The 18,593-nt window shown below is 48.6% G+C and overlaps 1 protein-coding gene across 3 annotated transcripts; it reads right to left on the bottom strand.

Annotated features, from left to right (window-relative positions):
* Positions 1-204: 204 nt before the first annotated feature.
* Positions 205-17,177, bottom strand: LOC136462058 (myosin-12-like). 3 transcript variants are annotated; one of them, XM_066461385.1, is made up of 40 exons: positions 16,873-17,177; positions 16,615-16,743; positions 16,267-16,410; positions 15,468-15,613; positions 15,207-15,363; positions 15,046-15,104; positions 14,790-14,949; positions 14,533-14,682; positions 14,305-14,441; positions 14,088-14,234; positions 13,637-13,738; positions 13,448-13,505; positions 13,250-13,351; positions 13,114-13,151; positions 12,766-12,892; positions 12,518-12,688; positions 12,314-12,445; positions 12,097-12,203; positions 11,909-11,966; positions 11,618-11,795; positions 11,311-11,516; positions 11,113-11,232; positions 10,934-11,032; positions 10,628-10,843; positions 10,397-10,536; positions 10,208-10,312; positions 9,981-10,095; positions 9,829-9,873; positions 9,667-9,726; positions 9,368-9,538; positions 9,109-9,264; positions 2,757-2,960; positions 2,536-2,682; positions 2,381-2,451; positions 2,148-2,247; positions 1,994-2,050; positions 1,858-1,914; positions 1,699-1,779; positions 1,483-1,565; positions 205-1,374 (listed from the first exon to the last, which is right to left on the bottom strand). In XM_066461385.1, the coding sequence occupies exons 1-40, from the start codon at positions 16,873-16,875 to the stop codon at positions 1,248-1,250; spliced, it is 4,665 nt and encodes a 1,554-aa protein (XP_066317482.1). In that variant the 5' UTR covers positions 16,876-17,177; the 3' UTR covers positions 205-1,247. The 3 variants fall into 3 exon arrangements, with proteins under 3 accessions (XP_066317482.1, XP_066317457.1, XP_066317454.1); XM_066461360.1 differs by having other exon boundaries at positions 9,667-9,732; positions 16,873-17,176; XM_066461357.1 differs by lacking the exon at positions 16,873-17,177 and having other exon boundaries at positions 9,667-9,732; positions 16,615-16,749.
* Positions 17,178-18,593: the final 1,416 nt, after the last annotated feature.

Genomic DNA, 18,593 nt, shown 5'->3' with positions numbered 1-18,593 from the left:
ATGAATATGGGTCCAGTGTTAAATCTGCAAACGACCGATGTTTTGAGTCTCATTTTTATAAATCGCCCGCCTGCCACTATATCCAGAGGTTATACTTTGTTTATTATTGTTGCATATTTGTATTGAATTTTTTTTATGTACGCGGAATACCGGTCATGAAATCCTGCCTCCGCCACTGATTCCAGGAATACGGATCTCCGGGTGTCCATCCCCGTGTATCCGCGATGGGCTAGAGAGTACAGTACTATTCGACTATTCCTCGCTGGACGGCGGCGGTTCTGTCTGCATCTCAACTCCACGACCGATTCTCGAGAGAGAAAGGAGAACCACGCGCGCCGTTGCTCCATGTCCCGCCCGGGCGGGCCCGAGTGACGCTCTGTTTCCCCCCGACGCAGACGCCCAGCGGCCTAGCACGCTGCATCTGAGTGACCGAGTCCAATCAATCACCGGAGACGAGAGAGGGAAAAGGCAGGTGGGAAGGGAGGGGAGGGGATTCCATTCCATGATTGGGATTGGGAGCACCGCCCGGGGCTTCAGCCGTCATCCGTCAGGTAATGCGACCCTCCCCCTCCCCTGGCGATCGAAAACACGCATGGCTAGAGGCCTACAGCAAATCCGACTCCGTGCTGTCACAGTAGGAAACGGTTAAGAGACGAGACCTGAATCGTTTGGGGGCGTTGGGCTAGTGACGATAATGCCATGTGTATTCTGCAGAGTTCGTTCTCGCGGGAAATTAACGATTCTGCGATATGAAGGTCTAATCGCTTCTATATTTTCGTATATTCCGGATCCTGCTTAGATGCAGGATTGCAGCTACAGATTAAAGGGAGGGCTGAAGCCAATGCAGTAGGTTCATAGGTTGGATGGTTGGTTAGTTCGTTAGGATAAATATGTATTCAACCGTGGTAGTGGCCTAGTGGGTGTATTGATGATTAGCTTAACCAGAAGATCAGGAATCTGTTTTGCGTTGAATGTGGTTGGGTACAAATATATATACTATCATCTATATACATCTTCAAATAATTACAATTTTCTCTGTTTCAGTCAATCAAAACAATCGAAAGAATGATATCAGGGTATATCCTATATTTCCCTTTCTTTGTAGGCATTTTCCCACCCAAAGTTATAAAAAAAAATGGAAGAAAAAAAACCACAACTCAATCTGTGCGCTCCTATAAAAAATCTTCAGTTCTCTGTAACTTCACAAGTAACTGTACCGTTTTACTCTTTATATCTGTAAATATCAGTCAGTCTGTGAGCTGCTGCAGAAGAAAGTGAAACTGAGAATTCTGCCTTAGTAGTGGGGGCGGTTCCACATCGGATGGATCAATGTCACCCATCAGTCGAGCTATATCATCCAATGATATTGGTATGCTGCATTTTCATTCATTTGGGCGTTAGATGAGTCATAACGGTTGCAGATTCAGTTGTGTTATCTACTGCATGCATGTTCACATCTTAGTACTGAACTACTGATCATACCTTGAGTCGTCATCTAGCAAGAAAGAACTATTTGGAGTAGTTATTGAGTCATCTGTTGTCATCGTTCTCATCTTTCCAATGACCTGAAATAAAGTTGACTCTTGTTAAGATGTTCTCTTTAGCAACGCATAGATACATTTCACGCATTCAGTAAGCTGAATGTACTTGGAATTGCGTATATGTTTAATCATGTGAAGTTAGCAGGCATGCACTTACCTCTTGAGATAGACGTTGTGCACCATACTTGTCGTCCCAGAACATCGTTGCTATGCGATATATTTGAGTTATGCTCAAAACCTGTGAAAACACAACATTTCGTACTTGCTAGCTTGAAGAAAATCTAAGCACTTATAAGATGCTTTCTTTATAGCTTACAGGGCAAAGCTCATTTGTGATTTCCTCCAGGGTTTTGTGTGACTTCTGATGCAAAACCTGTAATATGAATTCATTTAATAAGTAGACAGATCAAACTAGTATAACCGTTGAAATAACTGCATGTTTTCAGGCATACCAGGAACCCGACTGCCTGCCTAATGTGTTGCAATTCATCCCAGGATGTCCCTACATACTGCATTATGGACAATATTTCAATTTAATTAGCACTCTCTTGCTGATTATAATTTCTGTCTTGTTAAAATTACCAAAAAAAGAGGAAAAATATTCACCTCTTCAGTTGTTCTAGAGCACCACTGCTCCAGGTCTTGTAAACCAGCCTTTAAGAACTCCCCATTGCTAAAAGAGCAGCATTCCCGACGAAGTAGCAAACTAAACAAAAAGGGTAGAAATTTGATACAGTACAGAATCAACCATGTAAAGCATTTACCAAGGATATTTTGGTGACCCATATGAACTTGTGCAGTCAAGATGTGCTAAGACTTGGAATGATATATAGCAATACCTGTTGAAGAGTTGCACATTCAAATATGCAAATACTTGGCTCAATGTTTTCCTTATTATCACCGGTGGCACCTACAAAATTGAAATTATATTCAGCAATGCATTTGTGCAGTTCCCTAATTGTAAGACAGCTGAAAAATATTAAGATAGACTCACATAGTTATTTTTCATCGTTTCCAGTGTATGATCCAGGCACTTAACAATGTTTTGCCAATGTAGACTTGATGCTTGCCTAGCTAGTGCATTAGAGTGTATGCTTTTTAGTGATCCCCGAGATGGTCTCACACGGTTAGCTCTTGGAGCCTATGAAAATCGACAATTGTTAGAAAATTCTATTTCCTCATATCCTGGTAATGGAAATGGCTTAGTTGCTGTACCTGTATGCACATAGTCAAGAATGGACTGATTTCCTTCTTCAGGTTATCTCTGATTATCCCATATATCTTCTCGACATATGCTGTCAACTGTTGCTTGAACCGAAGTGCTGGATATTTTGCCTCTACCATTGATGCAGTGTCAGGCCTTCCCACCATTCCACTGTATCCACTAGGTATGCCTAATCCTGATGATGTCCTGGCACTCTGAAATGAAAGTTATGGGGTGTAAGCTCATGTTTGATGGATAAGTCTCATGTGTGGCTGGTCTTTGTGGGGCTATGATGTTCACATGGTCATGGTCCTTGTAGCTGTTTTTCTGTTTTTAGGACAGCATCTTAGACTAGAGGACAGCATCTTAGAGGACAGCATCTTAGACTAGAGGACAGCATCTTAGACAGCATATTAGCATCTTAGACTAGCATCTTGGCATATGCTTGGCTGGCTAGCAGCCTATAAATATGTAACCCCAACCCCTTGGGTTGGCATGGCATTTGTGTGAGCTTGTGTGAGAAATAGACAAGAAAATTGCCCCAACTCCTAATGTCATCCTCTCTCGATGAGAGTAAGAATTCTCCTACTACCAAGAGTGAGAATTCAGCGACTAACAAGTGGTATCAGAGCCGTATTATCCTGTAGCCTGAGCATCTCTTGCTCATCTTCTCTCCCAGCCCCACAACAGCCCCAGCTGTTGGCAGCAGCAGCTCCTCCGGCCGCTCCTGTTCACTCCTCTCCCAGCTCGTCTGAAGCAGCCCTCTCCCCACGCAGCAGCCCCCTGGTAGCGCGTCATGTCCGCAGGGCAGTCTCAGCGCTCGGTCGCCTCGAGCACGCGGCGTCGGCAGGAGGCCGAACTTGCCGCGGCAGAGGAACGCGAGCGAGCGGCGGCAGAGACCGTTGCGGCGGCGGCAAGGGCGTCGAGGCTAGCAGCGGCGGAGCTGGCAGCAGCCAGAGCGGAGGCGGAAGCAGCGGCGGCGGCGAATGCAGCGCGTGCGGCGGCGGCGGAGGTCGAGGCTCTGCGCGGCAGCATCGGCAGCTCCATTTCCGCTGACGACACCGCCGACGCGGACCTCGAGCTGCTAGAGAGGGAGGCAGCACGAGCGCGGGCAGCGCAGTGGACAGCCGCGCACGTCCACGAGCGTGGCGGCAGCCCAGACAGGCGCGGACGCGCTGGCGGCGCTCCTGGAGGAGGCGCGCACGGCGGTGGCGCTCCTGGAGGAGGCGCGCACGGCAACGGTGGCGGACGGGTCGATGGAGAGCGCGGCCTTCACAGGCAGCGTGGCTCTCTCTCCCCGGATCGGTACCGACGGGTCGATGGAGAGCACGGCCTTCACAGGCAGCGTGGCTCTCTCTCCCCGGATCGGTACCGTGGTTACCACGGGCTCCAGGCTATTGTCAGGGACGTCGGTCCCGGCGGTGGGTGGCCTACCCTCACCAAGACCAACTACGTCGAGTGGGCTGCGGTGATGAGGGTAAAGCTCCAGGTGCGGCACATGTGGGAGGCAGTCCGGTACGGCGACGTCGACTACGACCTAGATCGACGGGCGCTGGATGCTCTCATCGCTGCAGTCCCGCCCGAGATGCAGTTCTCGCTTACCAGCAAGCGGACTGCCAAGGAGGCTTGGGACGCCATCGCTGCGGCACGCATCGGCAGCGACCGCGCCCGCAAGTCCACACTGCAGGCACTTCGCAAGGAGTGGGAGAACCTGGCTTTCAAGCTAGGTGAGGACGTTGATGACTTTGCTCTCCGTCTCAACACTCTGTTGCAGAAGATGGTGCAGTTCGGCGACGACACCTACGGCGAGGAGAGAGCTGTCGAAAAGCTCTTCCGCTGCGTCCCCGAGAAGTACAAGCAGATGGCTCGCTCGATCGAGTCGCTGCTGGATCTCTCCACGATGTCGATCGAGGAGGCGATAGGTCGCCTCAAGGTCGTCGATAGTGATGAGCCACAGTCCCTCTCATGGCCCATCACCACTGGCGGGAAGCTCCTTCTCACTCGGGAGCAGTGGCTTGCCAGCCAGGGTGACCGGAGGAAGGGGGAGCCTTCTTCCGCGACAGGCGGCCGCAAGCGTGGCAAGCCACGCAAGGCGCGCAGAGACACCCAGGCCGGGGCGCGAGGACGTGCCGAGGGTGATGCCCGCGGAGGCGCCCAGGGCGGCGCCGCCGGCAGGCACAAGCCGGCACGAGACGACGCCTGCCGCAACTGCGGCCAGCTTGGCCATTGGGCCAAGGACTGTCGACAGCCACGACGCGGCCAGGCCCACGTCGCACAGGCGGAGGAGGAGGAGCCGGCTCTGTTCATGGCACATGCCAGCATCGAGCTACCTCCAGCGGCACCGGCCGCAGCGGCTCTCCTCCACCTTGACGAGCCAAAAGCACACGCCCTCCTCGGCGACAGCTCCGGCAACGACAAGACTGACGGGTGGTGCCTCGACACCGGCGCCACCCATCACATGACCGGTCGACGGGAGTTCTTCACCGAGCTTGACTCTAGCGTCCGAGGCTCCGTCAAGTTTGGGGATGCCTCCGGCGTGGAGATCAAGGGCGTCGGCTCCATCATCTTCACCGCCGTGTCTGGTGAGCACAGGCTGCTCACCGGAGTCTACTACATCCCCGCGTTGAGGAACTCCATCATCAGCTTGGGACAGCTGGATGAGAACGGTTCGCGCGTGGTGGTTGAGGACGGAGTCATGAGGATTTGGGATCGTCGTCGTCGCCTTCTTGCCAAGGTATCCAGAAGCGCAAATCGACTCTACATCCTTAACGTGCAGGTGGCACAACCCCTCTGTCTCGCTGCTCGTCGGGACGACGAGGCGTGGCAGTGGCACGAGCGTTTCGGGCACCTTCACTTTGAGGCCCTGAAGCGGCTCAGTGCCACGGAGATGGTGCGAGGCCTGCCGTGCCTCGACCATGTGGAGCAGCTCTGCGACGTCTGCGTGTTGACGAAGCAGAGGCGACTCCCCTTTCCCCAGCAGGCGAGCTTTCGAGCCAAGGAGAGGCTCGAGCTCGTGCACGGGGACTTGTGTGGCCCGGTGACACCGGCCACACCGGGAGGACGACGCTACTTCCTGCTGCTCGTCGACGACCTCTCCCGCTACATGTGGGTGATGGTCCTCGGCAGCAAGGGAGAGGCTGCGGACGCCATCAGACGCGCACAGGCTTCTGCGGAGGCGGAGTGCGGCCGCAAGCTGCGCGTGCTGCGCACCGACAACGGCGGCGAATTCACGGCGGCTGAATTCGCGTCGTACTGCGCTGACGAGGGCATTTAGCGCCACTACTCCGCGCCGTACAGCCCGCAGCAGAACGGCGTCGTCGAGCGGCGCAACCAGACGGTTGTGGGGATGGCTCGGGCCCTCCTCAAGCAGAGGGGGATGCCGGCTGTCTTCTGGGGAGAGGCGGTGGTGACGGCCGTCTACATCCTCAACCGCTCGCCTACCAAGGCGCTCGACGGCAGGACGCCGTACGAGGCTTGGCATGGGCGCAAGCCGGCGGTCTCCCACTTGTGGGTCTTCGGCTGCCTCGCGTTCGCCAAGGAGCTTGGCCACATCAGCAAGCTCGACGACAGGAGCACTCCGGGAGTGTTCATCGGCTACGCGGAGGGCTCGAAGGCCTACCGCATCCTCGACCCGAAGACACAGCGTGTGCGCACGGCGCGCGACGTTGTGTTCGACGAAGGGCGAGGATGGGCGTGGGACAAGGCGGTGGACGATGGCTCGGCTCCGACTTACGACGACTTCACTGTCGAGTACGTCCACTTCGAGGGAGCTGGGGGAGTAGGCAGCTCTTCTTCGGCGAGCGCGTCTACCCCAGTCCCCGAGCCTCCACCGACCCCGGCGCCTGCTACTCCGACAGCTCCACGCTCTCCAGCCAGGACCTCGGCTGCGATGAGTTCTTCGCCGGCTTCACCACAGCTGGCAACGCCACGCACTCCAGCACCGACAGGCACCTCTCCGGGCACGTCTACTCCAACACCAGCTCGTGTCGAGCATAGCCCGGTTGAGCTCGCTACTCCGCTCTCTCACGACGAGGAGCGCATCGACGCGTACCACGACGGCGAGCCGTTGCGGTACCGTACGATGGAGAACCTTCTCGGCGACCAGTTGGTGCCGGGACTGGTGCCTCATGACCTGGAGGACCTGGAGGCGCAGTTGCACCTTGCGTGTGACGACGGCGAGCCTCGGTCGTTCGCAGAGGCCGAGAGACACGCGGCATGGCGCGCCGCGATGCAGTTGGAGATGGATGCGGTTGAGAAGAACCGCACCTGGGAGCTTGCTGACCTTCCTCGTGGTCATCGCGCGATCACCCTTAAGTGGGTGTACAAGCTGAAGAGGGATGAAGCCGGTGCCATCGTCAAGCACAAGGCTCGCTTGGTGGCACGAGGTTTCGTGCAGCAGGAGGGGGTCGACTTCGACGACGCCTTTGCTCCCGTGGCACGGATGGAGTCCGTGCGACTCCTCCTTGCGCTAGCTGCCCAGGAGGGCTGGCGTGTTCATCACATGGACGTCAAGTCGGCGTTCCTTAACGGCGACTTGAAGGAGGAGGTCTACGTGCACCAGCCGCCGGGATTTGCGATCCCCGGCAAGGAGGGCAAGGTGCTCCGCCTGCGCAAGGCCCTCTATGGCTTGCGGCAGGCACCGAGGGCGTGGAATGCCAAGCTGGATTCCACGCTAAAGGGGATGGGCTTCGAGCAAAGCCCGCACGAGGCGGCCATCTACCGACGGGGCAATGGAGGTAATGCCCTGTTGGTGGGTGTCTACGTCGACGACTTGGTGATCACCGGCACTAAGGATGCGGAGGTGGCGGCATTCAAGGAAGAGATGAAGGCCACCTTCCAGATGAGTGACCTGGGGCCTCTCTCCTTCTACCTGAGAATCGAGGCACACCAGGATGACTCTGGGATCACGCTTCGACAGACCGCCTACGCCAAGCGCGTCGTTGAGCTAGCTGGGCTCACCGACTGCAACCCAGCTCTCACTCCGATGGAGGAGAGGCTGAAGCTGAGCCGCGACAGCACGACGGAGGAGGTGGACGCTACGCAGTACCGGCGTCTTGTGGGGAGCCTTCGCTACCTCGCCCACACACGGCCGGACTTGGCATTCTCCGTCGGCTACGTTAGTCGGTTCATGCAGCGACCGACGACGGAGCACCAGCAGGCTGTGAAGAGGATCATCCGCTATGTTGCGGGGACTCTCGACCACGGCCTCTACTACCCGAGGTGCCCTGGGGCGGCACACTTCGTCGGGTACAGCGACAGCGACCACGCCGGCGACATCGACACCAGCAAGAGCACGAGCGGGATCCTCTTCTTCCTCGGCAAGTGCCTCGTTAGCTGGCAGTCGGTCAAGCAGCAGGTGGTGGCCCTGTCCAGCTGCGAGGCCGAGTACATAGCGGCCTCCACCGCTTCGACTCAGGCGCTCTGGCTCGCTCGACTGCTTGGTGATCTCCTCGGCAGAGACACTAGAGCGGTGGAGCTCAGGGTGGACAGCAAGTCCGCTCTGGCCCTGGCAAAGAACCCCGTGTTCCACGAACGCAGCAAGCACATCCGGGTGAGGTACCACTTCATCCGAAGCTGTTTGGAGGAAGGGAGCATCAAGGCGAGCTACATCAACACCAAGGACCAGCTTGCGGACCTGCTCACCAAGCCCCTTGGGAGGATCAAGTTCCTTGAGCTCTGCTCCAGGACCGGGATGGTTCAACTCTCCCACAAGACGACGCACAAGACTTAGGGGGAGAATGATGGATAAGTCTCATGTGTGGCTGGTCTTTGTGGGGCTATGATGTTCACATGGTCATGGTCCTTGTAGCTGTTTTTCTGTTTTTAGGACAGCATCTTAGACTAGAGGACAGCATCTTAGAGGACAGCATCTTAGCTAGGACAGCATATTAGTATCTTAGACTAGCATCTTGGCATATGCTTGGCTGGCTAGCAGCCTATAAATATGTAACCCCAACCCCTTGGGTTGGCATGGCATTTGTGTGAGCTTGTGTGAGAAATAGACAAGAAAATTGCCCCAACTCCTAGTGTCATCCTCTCTCGATGAGAGTAAGAATTCTCCTACTACCAAGAGTGAGAATTCAGCGACTAACAATGTTTACCATGTGAACATCAGTCCTCTGTACTAAATGAAAGTTGACTAGCGAAATCTTGACGAGAAAAAAAATACATAGTACAAAACACATTCTATCTTTGAATTTCAATGGGAAGCTTGAACTATGGCCTCAACCACTATGGCATTGTGCTCTACTAGTCTACCAGTGGCCTTGGCCTGTATGGTGGACCACGAGGTCAAACTTGACGTTGCAACCTCAGATAAGAACCTTAACTCATTCTAAAAGAAAGTCTGGATGGAGAACTTACCTGCACCATTCTACTGAACAGACTGCCTGTTGTGGGCCGGCTGTGATTTGTTCCTTTACTTGATGAACTGTTAGCTTTGAGAGTGTTTTGTAATAAGTAGAGGAGAGTTGATGTTGTCGACAACCAATATGCAAGCTCTCCAGAACTTTCTGCTCCCTGTAAATTAATGTACTCAGGTGATGAGTTTCTCAAGTACTTGCTTGCCAACATTGTCTTACTTCAATGAAAAAGTTAAGTGGTATACAATGTGAATAGCAACCTCAACTGATGACCTAATTGTTTGGATGATACGATCAAATATGTTAGTCTTCTCTGCTTCAAATGAATGCCAGTGTAGGAGTGATTTGTAGACAATGCATGCTGCAGCGGATTTTTTGTCGTCAAATCTCCTGTCTTCTATCAGACTTTTAATCAGGGCATCGTGGTTTTCCTGTGAAAGGATGAAGGAAGAACAAATGGTGAGAAATCAATCTTCAGTATGCTTCATTGTCTGTGTTTTTGATTCACAGAACTTGTTTTTTCACATTAATGCTAAAAAAAATAAAGCAGGGACCATACTTGCTGTCGATCCGTCAATGATTTTTGTTTGCTTAGATTCTTTACAGGAGGCACAACCACCTGCTCCTGCATCGTAGCATATGTCCACATTAATGTGATATATGGATGAGATTTTGCAGTATCTTATATAAATGTTTGCCAGGTAAAACTTATAGCACATACATTGACTGTTTTAACTTCTTCAAGCTGGTGTCCCTTGTCAAGTTCCTGAATATGAGTGAGGTTTTAGACAATTAAATGCAAATGTTTTTACTTATCAAATAGTTAATGCTCCCAAGTAGTGTTTTTGCAAAGTTCTCTTCAAGGAAATTTACCTCGATTACTGTTGTCTGATTAATTTCAGGAATGACCACTGCCTGAACAGCTAGTGCAGAATTACTGCAGAGAAACTCGATCTCTGACTCCAAGGTGGCAATCTTGCTTTCCAATCTAAACATATCATTTTTTTAGTTTGTGAGGCTTTCTCATAGGTCATAGGACATGAGTACAGCCCAGAAAGGAAAAAAATGTGAACGTGAAGTATGCATATTGTAGAATGTACCTCTCTATCTGTTTTGATTTATCCTCATCAGCTGATGTAACAACCAGTGATTGTTGTCGTAGAACCTGGTTTTCAGATTCCATACTGGATAAACTTGCTTCAAGCCTGCACCACATTGTGGAGGTAGTATGTGGGCAGCGTTTGTAATATAAACGATTTAGTTTTACAAAGAAGAAAAATTCTTAGTACCTTTCGATCAGCTCTTGAAGTTGAGCAACTTTGGATGCTTGTTCATGTGTCTCCTGTGACAGTTCATCAGACTGTTTTTGCAACTCAAGAAGCTTATTTTCAAGATCCTCAGCCTTCTGTTTAAACGTACTTAGTTCATCCTGGATCCAAATGTGTATGTGAGAACTTTTCTAAAGAATTAAATTATGAATCTTATATCTGAATAAAAATGCAGAACTTAATGGGGATTACCTCAAGTTCTTTATTTTGAGTTGTCAACTCCTCAAGTTTTGCATTGTCGACAACTGGCACTTCTACTATCTTTGGTGGTGCCTGTTCAATCGCTAACTTCGCAGCTTCTTTCTCCTTTACTACTGCTGCATGGGCTTCCTCGAGATTTTCTTGCAATTTTTGCAGTGCAGATTGTAGCTTTTCAATTTCATGGCCCTTGGCTTCTTCAAGGTCAGCCTGCCGGCAAGACATAGTAGATAAACTCATTTTGGACCAAGTAACATACTAAACACTGCAGAAACTACTATATTGATCCAAGTGAATTACCCTCAAACGCTTCTCGACGTCTAACCGCCATGTGAGTTCTTCTACTCTCTTTTCTAGCTTGTCTTTTGCTTCTTTGAGTGCGCCGGTCTCTCTTGCTTCCTGTTTACATGGTTATGCTTACTTTATGAGCATTAACAATGAATGATGTGCTTGTGTTGAAGATGTGTAATTGTACAGACCATTCTCAGTTTCCGAAGTTCCTTTCTTGCAATGCGTGCCCTCCACAAGCACTGAAGAATCAAAGCAGCTCTCTTTTGTTGCTTGTAAGCAACATAAGCTCTGTGTTGGCGCCATCGAGTCTGTGATTCAAGGAACTGTTAATTATGGTTTTCCTATAAAAACTATTTGCAAACCATGATAGGCATAATAGTGCAAACCTGGATAATTATGGATGCCTTGGTCTCTCTTCGGAACCTGTGTTCGTTGCGAGCTGCCATTGCTCGTAATCCTGTCTGTATTACTATAGCTGATTCATATACTTGCACGTACGCTTTTCTGGCAGAATGGGTGCGCACGTGCTTTTGTATCCTAATTGAAGCAGCTTCTCTCCTCATATACTCAAAAAGCTTTTTAGCTAGTCGTGCTGCAGGATTTTGATTAAATTGTATGTCAGTTTCAGGTAAGGCCAGTTTTGCTGACAACTGACATTGAGGGCACAAAGTGCTCAAAGCGGTGCAGAAATACCTCTCCAGAACTTCTGAGATTGAACTGAGGCTTTTCGTAAGTTAATGAATTCCTTTCGCATAAGATGTGTCTTTATACGCCTCTGGATTAGTCGCGCGGCATTGGCCAAAATTTCTGCTCTTCGAGCATCCAGCTCTGCCATCTGACCAGCTCTTAGGAATACCTTAGCTTTCCCTATCTGATATATATAAAAAAAGTCTGATTTGAGGTCTTGAAAAAAAGTTATGTCTTGAAAAAAGAAAGTTTTGTATAAGATTGTTTTATTTCCCACATCCACCCATCATAGGCTACCTGATATCCTTTCAAACCCATTCTATCACATATCGCTGCACAGGCGGCCTTCTCATCACTGCAAATGCATTAAGCCCACTTTAATCTTCTTTCAAAAAAAAATCAGTGTAACTAGTATACATATCTCACTTAAGAGTTCCAAATCGATTTACATTGTCTACTTAAATTCAACAGCTAGAGCATTATACCTGTCGACAAGCTCCGGTGCAAGCATTCCAAACCGATCAATGAACTCATCGAATGTCCTCTTCGTTGGATAACCAGCACAGCTAATCCGAATTGCTTCCAGGACACCCTGTACCACGACCATGTGCAAATGCCAAACTGATTGAGATAAAGATTCAGTAAACTAGTGCAAATTGCAGTTGTTAGAGTAGCATAGTAAAACAAATTTCACATACATACCCCACATCTCAACTGATTCAAGACATTGTAGTTCTCAAAAATGCCGGGTTTCAGTACAGCATTAGGCTTGACACATCTGATGTAGTGAGGTTCTGTTGTATTCAGTGTTTCCATGAGGGATTGCAGTTGTTGCTGCACATATATGGATTAGGGTTACTGACCATTCAAAAGTCAAACATAGAGATCTAGCTCAATATGACACACCTTAAAGCGAGTACCGATTGAAGAGAATTTGGACTGTTTAGAAGTTTCCTCAGGTAATGGAGGAAAGAGGTTTGCAACAAAAGGGCACCTTGAAGAATTTAGTAGAGCTTGGTGTTCAGCTACCACATAGTCTTTGTTCTTGTCAAGGAACTGATCCGCTTGATATGTCACCTGTTTTGTTGAACTGCTTGTTAAAAATCTGTTGCTGGTTGATTTCAATTTCATATAGTAACTGAATAGTTGCTTACATCTCCTGCGTAGTGGTTGATTGTAAAGGCTGTCCGAGCAAGTTTGGGCTTGCTGAAGCGCTTATGTGCCTTATATGTTTGGTACATCTTTTGAGCAAATGTTTCATGTGTAGACTTCGGAAACATGCTGCATGAAAGACATGCCATGCTTATATTTTCCTTCAAATTGCATGCTATGGAATGTTCTTTGCTAGGGAAAACTATGCTATGTTAATATTTAGTAACAACAAAATATACTGAAGTATGTTTTCAAATTTGTGTCAGTTTGCACATAAAGCTACATGTTTATCAAAGCTCTTCTCCATTTTTTTTTTATAAATGAATCTCTCAAAGTACCACAAGTCATACCATGCCTCATCCAGGAGTGCAATTATTCCTCCAGGTTTCTGCATGCAACGTTGAAGTGTTATTGATCAACTGATACTTGATTATTCTTCTGTATGTGTAGTCCATATACCACTTCCAATATGGTCCCAGAAATTACCTTTTCAATCAGGTCCAGCACATCCTGATTGTCTACAAATTCAACATAGCTCCAGTCTATTTCCTCCCTGGTGTATTCTTCTTGCTCCATCTTAAATACATGCTGCAAAAGGAACTCATGTGTTTGATGTTTTAGATGTTTCCATAGTAATTGAGTATTAATTAATTGTTCTCTTAGTATCTACTAATCTTGTCCAACCTGATTGAAGTGCTGCTGCAACTTCTCGTTTGTAAAATTGATGCATAGTTGCTCGAAACTGTGAGATGAGCAGAATTTAAATCCTGAATCAGCTTTTCAGTAGGTACTAAAAAAAGGTATAATAAAACTAAAAAAATGCATAGCTATATACTTGCAGTACCAGACAGTACCAAACTACTAACGGCAAACCTGTTAATCTTGAAGCTCTCAAATCCATAGATATCAAGCACACCTATTATATTGGTCGCATCTGGATCCTGGCCAATTGAGTTATTGATCTTGTCTACAATCCTGTCAAACAAAATAAGAAAATCCCCTCATTGTTTAGATGGATTCCATTACTAGTGTTGCTAAGTCTGAATTGGTAACTAAAACATCCAGCTCGTGGTCTTTACATATACTGACAGGTAGGGGTGCAAGTGGGTATGAAGTAGGTAGTTCTGGTTTACTGCATTACTTCATTTCTCTTCCCTTTTCCTTGCTTTGAAATCTGGACTTATTCATTTTATTTATGTGTTTTGGGTCGATCTAATGACCCAAATAAAAGTAAGCTTGTATCCATATTTACAGCCAACAGTAGTAGCACTTGAAATTTTCCCCTTTTTTTATGCATTCATGAACATGATATCATCATTCTTACCAGTCAAACAGTCGTGAATACACTGTCTTTGCTAAGGCATCACGACTTAATGCTGCAGAATCTGGATCAAGGGGTTTCGTGATATTTCCATCAGGTGTCACAATAACACGCTGGCAAAGGGAGTCTTCAAGGGCCTTCTCATCACACCTGAAGATAAGTTTATGCTTTAGCATACCAGAAAGATTCAGATAACCAAAATAGCTTTTGAATGACTTACATTAGCAGTTCTGCAACTGTTTTCAGGTGATAGACTGATTTATCATCTCTCAACTTGGATGAGTCAATTTCCTGCCCTTTGGAGAAGTTAATGTTTCCTAGGTGAAGGATTGCCGCTACTACTCTGAAGATTGCATCCTTGAGCAGTGAAAAAAAAAGATGAATTAGTTCTTGGCTCAGCAGTCTATTTGCTATTTCATTTCAAATCTTCTTTTAATATATGATGTACCTGTTCCTCTTGATCAATGCCAACAATATCCATAGCATTTCTAGTTTCTATGTACTCTCTTGCATCATCCACATTGGCCACTTCATAGCAGTTTGTTTGGTTCAAGTAATGGAATGATCTTGGGTCTCCCACCTTAAACCTTTTTACATCCTGAAATCAGTTGGCCATTATGAAGAAGTTGGTCTTCGGTTGTAACCACACAGTGACACAGAAACCAGAAATTGTACTTAGGCTCTGGCGCTATGCTTGGGAGTTACCTCAGGGGGTGCAGAACAAAGCATGTAAAAGCAATGGTAGTTCCTCTCAGGATCAGACACCTGACATACTCGTGATCGTTCAAGGAGGTATGTGCGAACAGCAGCCCCTGATATCTTCCCATACTTGTCGAACTGGATTTCAACAAACTTACCAAATCGACTGAAATGGCAGACATGTTTAAGCATATGGTAAAAGAAGAACCAAACAATATTTTGTTCAAGTGCAATTGCAGTTATTACTGATCCAAGAGTCCACCTTGAGTTATTGTTCTTCACTGTCTTTGCGTTACCAAATGCTTCAAGTACTGGGTTAGACTATATGAGCATAGTACAAAAATAAAGAAGTTAGTGCGGACGCTCTGATCAAAAAGGAGAGAGGGAGAAAAAAAAAAGGAGGAAATGGCAAGCTTTTCCTACCTCTAGAACCTGCTGCTCAACCGTCCGTCCCTCGGTACCGGACCTTCCTCCCATGAATGCGAGATACCTCATGAGCATCTTGGTCGTCTCCGTCTTGCCGGCACCACTCTCGCCACTCACCAGGATTGCCTGACTCTCCTGATCATTGATCAACGCCCTGAAATTTTTGCATTATTGACACAAGGAAGAACGCCGATCAGCTAGCCTTCAGCCGATGAACCGTATCGTATCTACAGAGATTATGGACCAGAACACGCAGACCTGTAGCAGGCGTCTGCGATCGCGAAGAGATGCGGGCTGAGCTCCCCAAAGCTGGCGCCCTTGTACTGCTCCATCATGTGCACGTCGTACAGGTGAGGCAGCCGCTGGAAAGGGTTCACCGCGATCAAGATGTTCCCGGTGTACGTCTGTCAGGTCGACACGCGTACGGTTTGTTAGCTGTAGCGGAATGGAAGCCTTGAGCAGTTCGGGACAAGGACAAAACCAAGTGTACATACTACTACCTCCGTCCCTAAAACAATACTTTAGGTTCCACGAAAAGTGATTTATATTTCACTAAGTTTCTAGTAAATAGTATTCACCATTATGGCTCTAAATCAATTTATTATGAAAATATATTTCATAATTAATCTAATTGTATTAATTTGATACTATAAATATTTATAATTTTTTTTATCTATAATTGGTCAAACTTGATATACTAAAACACGACACTGTTCCAGAATTGCATTCTTCTGGGGACGGAGGTAGTACCTCCGTTCCTAAAACAAGTGTCGCCATGTAATCATGTTGGTGAAACTCTTTTAAATTTAACTAGATTTATAGAAAAATATTAGCAGTATTTGTATCTTTAAATAAGTTTATTATGAAAATAGATTCAACGATCTATCTAATGATACTAATTATGTATTATAATTTTATAAATATTATTTTTTTACATGTATTTAGTTAAAATTAAAAACATTTAACTTCTCGGAAGACGATAACGATGTTTATATTGGGACGGAGGAAGCACGAAGCTAAGGATCCCCATCCCGGATGGCAAAATTAAATTACTCACGTATATCTCGTTAAGGCCGTATCGGCAGGAGAGGTTGTGCAGGACGCCCGGCTCGTGGAGGTACGCCAGCTTGGTCATGTCGTCCACTCCTGACGGCGGCGCCTCCGTGTCCTTGGGGTATATGCTGCCAAGGCTCGCCACGACCTGAAACGGACGGCCAGTTAGTTGCGGGTTGCGGTTGCGGCTCCAATTATTTCTCTTACATATACATGCAGAGCAGTAGTCGACTCGAAAGTCGAAATATATACTATACCCCGGCAGCAGCCAGCAGGATAGACGACGACTGAAGAAGGATTAACCGAGAGAGAGACGAATAATAATCAAGGTGGCGCGCGGAGTACAACGCACCGTTTTGCCATCGGTGGTGGCGATGGTGGCGTCGCCGCCTTTGATCTCGGTGACGACGCCGTCGACCCAGGCCTCGCTGGGGTCCTCCAGCCACACGTGCGAGCCGACGATGATGTTCACCGGAGTCCCCTGCATGATCGATCATCAGGCGACGATCGAGGAACGTACGGATTACTACTCCATAAAGCACCAGACAGATCAACTCGCTGTCTAGCTATAGCCAGCAAAGCAAGGTGGGGAGACGACGAACAAACTGACCATCTGGTGGCCGATCCGCCGGCGGACTTGGATCGATCAGCTCGTCGTCGTCGTTGGCCGTACACCGGCAGGAACTAACCGCGCATAGGGGCTCGATCAGTCGATCGGAACTGCGAGCTAGCAAGAGAGAGGAGGATATAGATCGATCGATGTGCCGGTGGCTGGCTGGCTGCGCGAATGCGCACGCGAACAGGTGGAAAGGGGAGGCGCGGGGGCGGGCCGCGGCCTGATGGAATGGAATGGAACCACGGAAAGCGTAGGGGGGAAGGAATATACAAGCTGGTGCACAGGAGCTGAGTGGGGTGGCGGTTGCCGGCTCTGAGCTGGTTCGCCTCTCCCTTTTGCTAGCTAGAGGGAGGGAGCAGGGAAAAAAGAGAGAGACGACTATTGGTGCAGACTATTTGAAGATTTAATAGCATTTGATCTGAAATTTAGCGATTCTGTGCTTTGTAAATCCCGTATGCATATCTTTGTAAAACGATATTTCTGATTTGGCCTACAACTACAAGCCATTAATAAAAAATTCAGGACACACACACACACAAAAAAAAGAGAGCCAGGATCGGAATCGCTACGCCCACTCGATCAAGCGCCGCCCCCTGAGCGAAGAGCGAACACCCAGCACGTGCAATCCGGCGCAAAATGACATTCTGCGTGTTCTTCAAAATGCATGTCTGTAGAAAAAATTCTTTTAATTTTTGGACGCTCACTTTCATGTTTGCGGCGTAAATAGCCTGAGCGTATATTGGTTAATTAGGATAGGATGCGCGGTTATTGTCACCCAACTTGCTTGTACTCGAAGAGACATGCTGACTTGGAGATGGCAGGAAATGTGATCGGTGAAGTGCCACAAATAGGCGTGAGAAATGAAACTTGGAAATTCCACCTTTATGACCCAAAAACCCAAAATACATATACAACTTGCCTGCACTGCTAATAACTAACTCTCTCACGTACAATAGGGTAAACCCTTTCCAGGAAACATAGGTCGCCTGTTTCCAACTGGCAGAACTATCAACTCGTAGTATATCTTTTCGGTACCTTCATCATCATCAGGAAAGAAAAGAAAAAAAGAAAGAAGGCGTGGAAGCACAAGCGGTGGGTGGCTTGGCCAGCTCGGCGTGCCTGTCGTGCGGCCCCGCTCTGAGCGAACTCGGCTTGAGGACAGCGGCAGCCTCGGTGGGCGCTGGGGCTGGGCGGTGCCTTCCCTCGCTTCTTTCGGCCGGTGGGGGAAACAAAAGCGACGTCCCACGAAAGCGGGGGGAGGGCCGGGCAAAAACGTGCCTTTCGGCCGTCGCTTCGTTGGACTGGCTGGGCGACTCGGCGCTCGGCGGCCTTGGCCAGTTCGCCCCCCGATGCCATCGGTTCGATCAACTCACCGCCGAGAACTGCCCGAGGTTCAAAAAAAAAAAAAAGAGAGAGCTGACTGGCGCGGCTCACTTGCGGCGTGCTGCAAGTTTGCGACAGGGACTCCCGTTCGAAAGATGGACCTCCTCATGTCGTGTCTCGTGTGTCGGTGTGTGCCCCGGTCGTCGGTGTCTGGCGGACCCGTGCGCTGCCCTGCCGACGCGCGACGCTGCACGCACGCAGGCACGTGATCCAATATCTATGTTTTTCGCCCCTGATGTTTAGTGAAATTAAACGCCGTCAATCGGGAAAAAAAAAAGAGGTTTTTGTCTTCCGATCTTGTTGTTCCTGATGATGATGAGCTGTCTGAATCA

Source organism: Miscanthus floridulus, chromosome 1, assembly GCF_019320115.1.
Source record: "Miscanthus floridulus cultivar M001 chromosome 1, ASM1932011v1, whole genome shotgun sequence".
Lineage (NCBI taxonomy): Eukaryota > Viridiplantae > Streptophyta > Magnoliopsida > Poales > Poaceae > Miscanthus > Miscanthus floridulus.
This window is presented reverse-complemented; position numbering and strand designations above follow the sequence as displayed.

Excerpts from the sequence above, each read along its gene's own strand:
- LOC136462058 (XM_066461357.1), bottom strand. The coding sequence starts at position 16,749 with ATGCAGGGGACTCCGGTGAACATCATCGTCGGCTCGCACGTGTGGCTG. Across the intron at positions 10,844-10,933 it reads ACGTCGAGAAGCGTTTGAGG|GCTGACCTTGAAGAAGCCAA; the intron begins GTAATTCACTTG and ends TCTTGCCGGCAG. Across the intron at positions 1,780-1,857 it reads TCACAAATGAGCTTTGCCCT|GTTTTGAGCATAACTCAAAT; the intron begins GTAAGCTATAAA and ends GTGTTTTCACAG.